Genomic DNA, 11,810 nt, shown 5'->3' with positions numbered 1-11,810 from the left:
ATTAAATTGTATGAATTACGTTTTGATACAACACGAATTGAAAATTAAATTGCATGTATCACGTATTGATACAACACGAATCAAAAATTATTTTAATCCGATTCCGGAATTGCTAAAATTGTAGTATGAATTACGTTTTGATACGACACGAATTGAAAATTAAATTGCATGTGTTACGTGTTGATACAGCACGAATCAAAAATTATTTTAATCTGATTCAGGAATTGCTAAAATAATTCATGCAATCAATTGTGTGATTTATTACCCGTGTGAATATCGTAGGCATATTACATATGAATTACGTTTTGATACAACACGAATCGGAAATTAAATTGCATGCATTACGTGTTGATACAACACGAATCGAAAATTATTTTAATTCAATTCAGGAATTGCTAAAACAATTCATGCAATCAATTGTGTAAGATGAATCGAAAATCACAAATGCCGAATATCGCCGGAGAAGAAGATTAGATCAGACACCGATAGAAAAAAATTAAAATTGGGGATAAGAGATTAAAAAAAAAAAAAAAAAAAAAGCTAGAATTTTTTGGTTATGCAGAAACAAAATGAGGAATAAGGAAAATGCAATGACACGTATTCATCACTCCTTCAATCAATTCATTTAAGTGTAATCATTTCAGATATGGAAAACCAACCTTTCCTAATTACTAGGCGCAAAAATTGGGGCCAAAAATCTGTACACGAATGGTCAAAGAAAATATTTTACTCTTCTACCCTATTTCCTAAGATTGGTATGAATTCACAGTTTATGTAAGTGAATCGGACGATTTCAATATTTTAGATCTGGACCGTTGATTTAAAGGAGATCTATGGTCAATATATATTCCTATTTTATACACTAAGGGGTGTTTTCACCCTAGCCCTCCCCTATATATATATATATATATAGGGGGCCGCTCCAATGAGACCCCCTAATTTTAGTGAGATCTAGGGCACGACCTGGTGCGTTTATTTCATCAATCCTATGGCTGATATTGTATCTGGAGGGTGATTTTTTTTTCGCAGGGTTCGAATCCTGGAGAGAGCAGAATATTTTAAATTTTGTTATTCATCAGTATATACTGCATTGTTCATCAGTATATACGGCCCTGTTCATCAGTATATATGTATTATTCACTACGATTTTTTTAAATTTTATTTTTCATCAGTATATACATCTTGTTCATTAGATATGCATTTTGTTCATTAGTATTATATGTCTTATTCATTGTACTCATGTTACACGAAAAATAGGGGGTCTCACTGGAGCGCGCCCCTATATATATATATATATTGCGTGTATTTGTTTTAAGTAAGGGCACAATAGTCATTTTGCTTTTGAACATGAATTCTTATTATTTTATTCACCGCAATTTACTTATCAGACTTTCTTTACCAAAAAAAACACGAAAATTGAAACCCCAAAACACTTGAAATATTTCATAATGCAAAATTTGAGCTAAGAGAGTGAGAAACCCTACAAAAACTGGGAGGAAATTGATAGATACTTTACCTTTATTTCCCAGCTGGGCAGCACTCCGAATTCCCCAAAACTCGTTTTTTTCACCAAAACTAACCCAAGAATGAGGTCGAACCACGCCGCCATGTTTCTGCCTAGAATTTTGTCAAATTCTTCATCTAAAATTCTCCACTTTTGCCATCGCTTCTCTACATTCTCAATCATTTCTTCTACCCAGTCTTAATTTTGATAATGCCAGCTGCCAAATGAGACACTTCTCCGCCTATCCCAGATTCGATTTTGGAACTATACGTGAGCCCAACGATGCCGTCGCTCTATTTCGGGAAATGGTGAGGACGCAGCCGCTCCCTTATGTTTCTGTTTTCAGTAAATTGTTGAGTACTGTGGTGAAGATGGAACAATACTCTCTTGCCCTTCATCTGATCGACGAAATGCTTCAAAGGGATGTTCCTGTAAATCACTACATATTGAATATTGCGATTGATTGCTACTGCCGACAGAAAAGACCTGATTTTGGGTTTGCGATCTTAGGCATTTTTTTCAAGCGTGGGTACGAGCCTACTGTTGTAACCTTTAACACTCTCGTGAAAGGTCTTTTGTTGGTTGGAAGGGTGCCAGAGGCAGCTAAAGTGTTGTGGAAAATGTCGGTCTACCAACTATGCGAGCCCGATGAACGTACCTGTAATACTATGATTAATGGGATATGCAAAGCTGTAGGTACTCTCAAAGCGCTGGAATTGCTCTGCTTATTGGAAAAAGAAAAGGGAATCTGCAAACCCAATATCTATTCTTACAATGCACTCACTGATGGTCTATGCAAGGAAGGAAAGGTGGACGATGCTCTCCAACTCTTCTCCTCTTTGGGTGATAAGGGGATTTCACCCAATGTTGTGACATATAATTCAATAATCGAGGGGTTATGCAATAGGAGAAGAATGGACGGGGCTCAAGGCGTTTTGAAGAAGATGATTGCTGATAAGGTCTGTCCGAATGTGGTGACATGTAATATCTTTGTGACTGCTTGGTGCAAAGATGGAAAGGTGCAAGAGGCCGAGCATATGTTGGTATCTATGAAGGAGATTGATGTACAACCCAATATTGTCACTTATAGTGCATTGATAAATGGGTATTGTATGCAAGGAAAAATGGACGAAGCCGAACGCATTTTCCAATTGGCAGTGAGCTCTGGAATTAAGCCCGATATCATAAGCTACACTAGCTTGATGAACGGGTATTGCAAAAAGGGGCAAGTCGATGAAGTTTCACGTTTGTTTATCATAATTCCCTACAAAGGGTTAAAGCGCAATGTGGTTACTTATACCATAATGCTAGAGGCCTTATTCCGTGAAGGCAAATGTGAAGACGGCTTAAAGCTTTTCAAAGAGATGGAAGCTCTACAAGTGTCTCTGAATATAAAGACTTACAATGTCTTGCTGGATGGTTTGTGTGGAGCTCATCGTATTGGTGAAGCATTTTCGTTGTTGCATACCATGGAAGATAAAGGCATCATTCCTGACATTGTGACTTATACTATCCTTATTGAGGGACTATGCCATGATAATAAAGTCACACAAGCAAAGGATCTATTCAGCGAACTTCCATCCAAAGGTATGCAGCCTAATGCCGTAACATATACAGTCCTTATCGGTGCACTTTGCCAAGATGGGCAAATAGAGGAGGCTAAGGATTTGATGATGCAAATGGCAAACAACTGTTGCATGCCTGATCGTGTGACATACAATGTTTTTGTTCAAGGTCTTCTCAAAAGGAACAAGATACATGATGCAATGCCAATTTTGGAAGAGATGAATGCAAGAGGTTTCACACTTGATGAGACTACTTTTTCGATGTTGATTGAACCTGTGGTAAGGGAAGGTAGAGATAGTGTTCTATTTGATAAGATTAAGAAACTTGTACCAAATGACCTCTTTTCTAGATAGGTGTAATGTTGTGTTAGAAGTTGAAGAATTATATTACCAGAACTAAGGTGAAAGTATATGGAATTGCACATTTCCTGGTTGGCTGTATTCTTCTATGGAATTGGAATTCAATTTCATACCAAAACAGTTTACTAACTTGTGCAAAATACGAACATTGTCCTTGTCCTTGAATAGATTTCTGGGAAATATGTCAGAATTCTTCTTTGAAGCTTTGGAAGAACTAAATTTACAGTTTAACCAGCTTTCCAATCCATTGATAGATTAACTATGAGAATTGATTTTGCAATCTTGAAAAAGTTTGTATTGGCGGCAACAAGTTGGAAGGGGTTGTGTGGGAAAGTCTATTTGGAAATCTTACAAAACTAGTGATTTTAACTGCATCTGAAAACAAGTTGATTTTGAGATTAGATGTGCACTGGATTCTCCCCCTTTCCAACTTGGAATTGACATGTTAAAATTTCACATCTTGCAACACTGTAAATACTGAGAAATAAGCTGCCGTCCATACATAGAAGAAAGAGACAAGAACGACAGTGATGGGAAGAAGGTGAAACTCAAGCATCCCTTCACCGAGAAAGAATATGAGGAGCTCCAGGTATACATACTTAATTATACATTATCGTCATGGATATTGTAACGTGCAATTTGCGTTTGCAGCTGCAAACTGTGATAGCTGAAAATTTCCCTGATGATAACTCCCATCAGAAAATTGAGAAAATGTTCAATGTGGTCAGAAAGTAGGAACCACTTTCCTACTTTCTCATTGGTGCACTTTGCAAAGAAGGACAAATAGAGGAGGCTAAGGATTTGATGATGCAAATGGTAAACAACGGTTGCTTGCCTGATGGTGTGAATTCAATGTTTTTGTTCAAGGTCTTCTCGAAAGGAACAAGATGCATGATGCAATGCCACTGTTGGAAGAGATGGAAGCAAGGGGTTTCACACTTGACAAAACTACTTTTTCGATGTTGATTGAACCTGTGGTAAGGGAAGGTAGAGATAGTGTTCTATTTAATAAGATTAAGAAACTCGAACCAAAAGACCTCTATTCTAGATGAGATTAAGTAACTTGTACAAGTGCTTATTTGTTTGTTTAATCTCTATGTTTTGATAGTTTTATATGCTTGAATTGTGTAGTTTTAATAAAGACTAGTATTTTGATGGTTGGATTGTGAAAACTGATCAAGATAAACTGATGTTTACACATTTGAAGAAAGTATTACATAGCTCCAAACATGATTTCTTATTCTATTTCTTCTGAACTTTTTTCATTTAGGGATCACCTCGTTTATTTTGTATAGCAATCATCTAGCTATGAGCATACATAACAAATCTTAGACCAATTTGTGATGAAGAAAACATGATTAGTTACAGTGTATGTGTGTTGGCCAAGCGATAAGGCTTTAATTACTAAGGCCAAAGGTCTTGGGTTCAAGTTCTTTTTGGTGTGGTTTTTAAATTTTTTTATTTATTTAATATTGTTAATTTATCAAAAAAAATATGATTAGTTACAAAAATTTAATTTCCCACCGTTGTTTCACCGGTGACGGTGGCTAGGTCGGCAATTTTTCATCGGAGGAGACATAATTTGCTAACAAATCCATAGTTAAAACTTAAAATCACTAAAATTGGAGAGGGAAATAGGATTGCTGAATTAGGGCTCAAAAGGATTGTGTATGCAATTTGACCATGATTTGGGGAAATTCCTATTTAATCATTATACCCTCTTCGTCTAAGAAAATTGTAGTGTGGTTTGAAGAGTATAGGGGTTAATAAATTGTTGGAAGATGTTTAAATTGCGAGGATGTTACAAATAATTGATATTTATAATTTAGAAATTAAATTATATAACTTAAATTCGAAAATAAATTTACAGAAATAATCTATACTAATAGTATTGGCTTTGTAGATTGCTTATTTTATCTCTCCTATATACTTTAGTTTAATTTAATGTCAATTTTATAAATTACATATTATATATTTATAAAAATATATTAATTTATTAGATATTACACTAAATGTATTTGATATATATCTAATATAATATATAAATGAAAATGAAATTTAATAGAATATTATGTGAGTTTAGATTAGGAGCAATCTAATAGAAAATTTAGACAATGCTATATATTATAGGATAGATACTCTTTGTATTAATACAAGACATGGTTTTTTGGAAAAAAATACAAGAGATGTTATTTGTATTAAATATTTATATGAGTTTAAAGTAGGAGTACTCGAAAAGATACAGGACATGTTATTTATATGAAATATTATATTAGTTTAGATTAGGAGTAATCTAGTAGAAAATTTTGAAGATGCCATGTTAAAGGATTAATACTATTTGTATTAATAAAAGACATATTATTTGTATTAATGTATTGAGGCAAAATGAGATACACCATTTTTGAAAGATGAAACATAAAATCTACCCACTATTTTTAAAATAATAAAATCTATCCACTTAGAATATTTTTACCCTTATGTGTAATTCGCGCATTGCTCGACACTGAAGCGTCGAGCATTGAACTGTCGAGCATCGAGGTGTCGAACAATAGTACAAATTGAACTATTGCTCGACGCCTCGAGTGTCGAGCGTGTTGAGCAACTTAGAACTTTTGAGCAAGGCGAGCGTCGAGCATTGAACTGTCGAGCAAGACGAGCAATCGTTCAAATTGAACTATTGCTCGACACCTCGAGTGTAACACCCCGCCTTTTTATATTAAAATTTAGAATTTTTTTTAAACTTAGATATTAAGTTGATTCACGCCGGATAAAAGAAAATGAATTTATTTTTTTTAATTCCAACAAAAATGATTTACAAAAATATTCGTAAATTTAGTTATTGAATTTATATGCATTGCATATTTATTTAATTTAGCAATCTTTCACGAGCTATTTTTTTCGAACCCTGAAGTATTATTACAGTCCCGATATATTATTTATGTTCCTAATAGCCACCCTATATCATGATTATTTTTAGCATACATGTATTTATGCAGACTAATAAAATCCTCCCATATCTCATCCTCAATCCACTACTCATCAATGGTGCTACACTACTCACCAATTCATTACTTCCACCACCAACGTTAACATCACTACCCACTCACACTTTCCACTCTCCCCACTCACACTTCACACCATACTTTGCCCCCCACCAAAATAAACTTTAGCCATAATAATCATTCCCTTCCACTCACCATTTCTCCTACATACCAAGGAACAAGTGCAGAGGTAAGAACTGCAATCATAATTTCATAATTTAATTCTTACAACCTTCAGCAACTTCCAAGCTCTCTCTCTCTAAAAAAAAAAAAAACGCCACTGCCCATGTAAGTTTGGAACTTTGAAATTCTTTCATTTTTTTTTTTTCCTTGTCTCTCTTGCAAATTTTTGAATAAAGCAACATCTGAAATTCTTGTACAACTCCATTCACAGAACTCCATTCACAGAAGCTTAGTAAACAACAACAAATACAACAACAAACACCAGCCGAAACCTCATCAAAAGGTTATAATTCTAACTCAATTAGTTTACTTCCTGTGCTAATTGAGCCTAAAGCAGAGAAACAAATCCATATTCATCATCTCACAGATATATGCATATATTTATATATATATATACATTCATGTATGTGCATAAGCAAGTACTAAATAGTTTTCAAGTCTGTTAATAAACGGAAGAAAGAAAAGTATTAAGCTTGTTTTTGCTTGCTGTGTCGAGTCGGGAAGGGCCACGGCCGTGACTTCGTTGCGGTTGCCGGAAATTGAGGGTTGTCTGTGGTACTCTGTTCTCACATAGAGAAAGAGAGTCGGGAGTGAGTCGAGATTTTGGAGAGAGGCTGGGCACGACGGTGACTCGCCGTTGCTGCTCGGCCAAGGGCGGAGAGAGATGTATCGCAGCTCGCTCGCTGCGACTGCCGGAGGACTTGAAGGGGGGCAGCGGCGCTTCGCCGTTGTCAAGAATAGATGGAGGTGGTCGAGAGCAGCAGCAGTTACCGTGGGGCTGTTGTTGTCTGACCAGAGGAGAGGAGAATGGGCGGCGACCAGCTACTGGTCGTGGCAGCCGGAGTTCAGCGGAGGGAGTTCAGGCGGCGGCCATGGATGTCCTGTGGTCGCCGGATTCGAGAGGAAGGAGGTGCCGCTGTGCTCGGCTACTGTCAGAGAGAAAGCTGGTAGCGGTGGCTCGTCGCTGCTGCGTCTCCGGCGAGTCTCCACGGTGGCGAGTCAGTTTGATGAGTGAGGATGAGGGAGAAGGGGGTTTGGCGTGAAGTGAGGATGAGGGAGAAGGGGGTCTGGTGGAACCAAAGTAAAGGAGAGAGGAAGATGATGTGGTGATTCGGCGGGCGGCGGCCAGTCGCCGGAGGAGGAGCCGTGGCGGCGGAAATTTGAGGGAGCCGAGAGAGGGAGAGAGGTTGCCGCTGCGCAGCTGCTTCATGTGTGTGTGAGTGTTGTGCGATTTATGGGGGAGAAGAAGAGGGTGGGGGTGTAGGGCTTGGTGAGGGTTGGGCTTTGGGGTTGGGTTTGAGTGATGGGCTTGGTAGTGGGCCGATTTTAATTAGAGTGGGCTCGAGTTGTGGGCCGATTTTAATTAGAGTGGGCTCGAGTCATGGGCCGATTTTTATGAGTATTTGGGCCGAGATTTTATTTATTTTTGTTTCAGTTGGGCTATTAATTAATAAGTTTGTTGGGCCTTATTTTATTTAAGGATTTTAATTTGCCTTCAATTAATTAAATTGGGCTTTCTTATTTTTAATTAATTGAACTATTATTAGTTTGATTAATTTATTTAAAGGATAATTTTCATAATAATATTATATTATTATTATGTGCATATTTTAAGTAATTACTTATTATATGTAAAGCATGACATGATTTGCATTATATTTTGCAATAAGAATATTTATGATTTAATTGGTTTTATTATAATTTCAATTATTAAAGAAAGATGAGTAAGAATATTGTTGGTGTTCTTAACTCAAGAGAAATATTTTCAATTATTTATTCATTAAATTTTGAAAACCCGGCTAAATGAATCATAGAATATTAAGCACTTCACTATGACTTAAGATTAGATTCAGGAGACCTATTAAGATTATAGATTTCTTGTAGGCTTTGTGGATCGTGAGGACTAGCACTGCTATACCAATTCAGAGTTAAGAATAAACGACAGGCTTTGCCTATTCAGGTGGGCTTATTTTCCAAATGTATGATTTAGCTATTGAGCTTAAATATTTCAATGAAATGAAAACTGTTTATCCAATAAATATTTTTGTGCACTCTGCTCTGTTTAAGGCTCGCATAAGTTAATCGATCGAGGTTCTCTTATGACCTAACACGTTGTTTGAGAATTGTGTACACCTATTAGCTGACTCGGTGGGTTGATCTCCATCGGGCACTAATCATGTATGAGGCGTTATAAGGGTGCTCGACGGGATGTGTTCCGGAGCATTGGGTCCCAAATGGGAGCTTGGCTGGGTTACGCCCTCAGTCCAAGTAAAGCAGGAGTAATGGATCCGTCGGTGGCTAAAAGGTCCGGGATCACAGCGAGTAACGGAAAGGGAGTGTGACAATTGCGCGCAATATAATAAAATGTTTTAACATGCTTAGAAGTTATTTTTGTTTTAAAACCTTCTAAGTCATGTAAAGTATAATTGGATAAACTGCTCTTATGATTATGAAATATTTATAAAAATGCTAGCCCACTAAGTACATTAGTACTTAGCCAAAATTTCTTTCAAATGTTTTCAGGTTGATTGGTCGGTGCTGACGGGGCAGAGCTGAGGCTAGGGTTCAACTCCGTATTTTGTCTTCCGCTGTTGCACTAGCTCTTATTTGTCTTTTATTTCTCCAACTCAAGACTTTTATGTTAAATTCTGAATTATGTTTCTTATCGAGCTTAAACTCTCAACTTCTAGCTCTATATTATTAACGTTGGTTATCGGAAGCATGAAACCGAACTTGTGATCCTAAGGCTTAGAATGTTGTTGATTGACTAATATCACTTGATTTTTGTCTTTCTTCACTCAAAGGGCGTTCCCCGACTTTTTATCCTATTATTTGAATCCCACAAGGTTCTTTCCTTGTTTATTTCTATGATTTTAGTCGCATCTCGATTATAGTTTATTCCTTCAAGAATTGGGGTGTGACAGAATGGTATCAGAGCATGAGTTTCCTTTCATGTTTCTGATAACCATAAGCTTTTCAATGTCGAGTCTAGAATAGTATCTCTAGACTTCTAAGAAAATTTGTTGACCCTCAGCTCGCCGTCACACTGCCGCAACAAAAGGTACGACTTAAAAATTTCAATGATTTTAAATGCTTTCAAAGTTTTTAAGAAGTGCGCGCTTTCAATGTATGATGTTATATGAATTGCTTATCGCTTTCATATTGTTATTTTGAGCCTTTAACTCATATAACCAATGTATGTATGTATGTCGTGTTTGGGACTACCCGAACCCTTAACGAATCAATGAATTTATGGTCGAGTTAGATTTCATTAATCTTTCCGGATTAAGAAAATTTTTATGAAAGGGGCATTTATTGTCCATATGTTTAAAGGTTTCAAAAGAAACAAATGATTAAATGAATGAAAAGTTTTATGTTATCGTGTTAGGTCCACTGCCTGTACGATATGAATGATGAGTCTCTTACAAATCGTTTGAGTACTACCCAAGGATACTTTAGAAATGTTAGTCGTGAAAGCTCCGCTTGATCGATTTAAGTAAGGAATGATAAGATAGCAACGTTTAACATAGATATGTTACAACGTAGAAGAAATGTCATGAGATTAAGGTTTCACTTAAGTTATTCCACTTAAGTTTAGATTAGTTTCCACGTAGAACTAGTCTTTCACATGGTTACACTATAGAAGCGATATATCTCGTGTATATCTATATATGTATGTATGTATGTATGTATGTATGCCGAATGAGTCTCTTTGTCTGCTGATTCTCGTCCGTCAATCAGAATGGAAGGTGCACCAAGAGGACGTGGTAGAGGGCGCGGACGTGGCCGTGGGCGCGGTAGGGGATTTGTACCCGAAGAGCCTATTCCACAAGTAGCACCAAATCGCACAGCCGAGGAAAAGTTTCGCAAGGAAAAACCCCCAACGTTTGATGGATTGGGCGAACCTGCGGATGCCGAGAAATGGGTTAGGGCAATAGAACGGATCTTCAACTACATCCGTTGTGACGATGAGGATAAAGTGGCATGCGCAACTTATCAGTTGGTGGACGAAGCTGACTTTTGGTGGGAGTCAGTGAGGCGGACTATGACTGACGAACAGTGGGAGAATTTCACATGGGAAGAATTCAAGGCTGAATTGTATGAGAAGTATATACCAGGATGTTACCGACAAAAGAAACAGAACGAGTTTTGGAATTTGAGACAGAAAACGGGAACTGTGACCGAGTATGATAGAGCCTTCAATCAGCTATCAAGATATGCTCCGACGTTGGTGGACAGCGATGAGAAACGCGCAGAGAAGTTCAGAAACGGACTGCGTCACGAGATAGCGATTTCCCTAGCAAGTCAAGGGGGTCTCACCTACGCGCAGACATTGAGCAGAGCCCTCACTATTGAGTCATTGTTGCCAAGGGAGAAAGGAAAATCCCCCGAACAGTTTGGATTTGTACCATCTCAAGATGGTAGTAAGGGAAAGAGAAAATGGAATGAAGGGACTGGTGGAAACATTGGAAATGGGAAGAAACCATGGACGGCAAATCAAAATCAGAATCAACATCAGAACCCACAACCTCAAGCAATAGTTCAAACTCCTTGCCCAAAATGTCAAAAACTCCATCCGGGAGAATGTCTGAAAGGAATGAACGTCTGCTATAACTGCGGAGAGGCCGGGCATTATGTCTCAACATGCCCAAAGAAGGGAGGAGGAGCACCCCAACAACAAAATCCTGGAAACCAACAACGACAAAACCAAGGTCCTAGAGGAAATCAGAACCAACCACGATACGCTAGGGCCTATGCCCTTAACCAACATCGAGCAGCAGGAGATCACGGAAACCTGGCAGGTACGATTAATGTTTTCGACATGTCGATTATAGCTCTATTCAATATTGGAGTATCCTATTCTTCCATTTCATATGTTGCTTGTAAGAAATTAGAATTTACGCTATAATCGTCCGTAACAACGTTAGAAGTTAGTACAACTGACGATGAAAGACTGCTACTAAGGACGTCACCCGCGAATTCAGAGCTCGATATAGGCTCCGAAACATTTTGACATACTTACATGTTATTCTTATGATAGAAATTGACGCAATCCTCGAATTGGTTGACTTACTCAAGTCAGCGCCACGATACTTTTAACAAGAGAAAGATCCCTCTTCAATCTTCAGGAGAGGACGAGACAAGTTTCCACGACAT

General features: G+C 37.6%; 1 protein-coding gene and 1 pseudogene across 1 annotated transcript; both read left to right on the top strand.

Annotated features, from left to right (window-relative positions):
* Window positions 1–1,464: 1,464 nt before the first annotated feature.
* LOC130999413 (putative pentatricopeptide repeat-containing protein At1g12700, mitochondrial) lies at window positions 1,465–4,514 on the top strand (annotated as a pseudogene).
* Window positions 4,515–6,764: 2,250 nt separating this feature from the next.
* LOC130998798 (uncharacterized) lies at window positions 6,765–11,562 on the top strand. The gene is made up of 3 exons (XM_057924205.1): window positions 6,765–6,936; window positions 8,538–8,613; window positions 10,395–11,562. Exon 3 carries the CDS (start codon window positions 10,396–10,398, stop codon window positions 11,560–11,562), a length of 1,167 nt encoding a protein of 388 aa, XP_057780188.1. The 5' UTR covers window positions 6,765–6,936; window positions 8,538–8,613; window position 10,395.
* Window positions 11,563–11,810: the final 248 nt, after the last annotated feature.

This window comes from Salvia miltiorrhiza, chromosome 8 (genome assembly GCF_028751815.1).
Source record: "Salvia miltiorrhiza cultivar Shanhuang (shh) chromosome 8, IMPLAD_Smil_shh, whole genome shotgun sequence".
NCBI classification, from domain to species: domain Eukaryota; kingdom Viridiplantae; phylum Streptophyta; class Magnoliopsida; order Lamiales; family Lamiaceae; genus Salvia; species Salvia miltiorrhiza.
Note: the sequence above shows the minus strand (reverse complement) of the source record. Positions and strands in the feature narration are given on the sequence as shown.

Excerpts from the sequence above, each read along its gene's own strand:
- LOC130998798 (XM_057924205.1), top strand. The coding sequence starts at position 10,396 with ATGGAAGGTGCACCAAGAGGACGTGGTAGAGGGCGCGGACGTGGCCGT.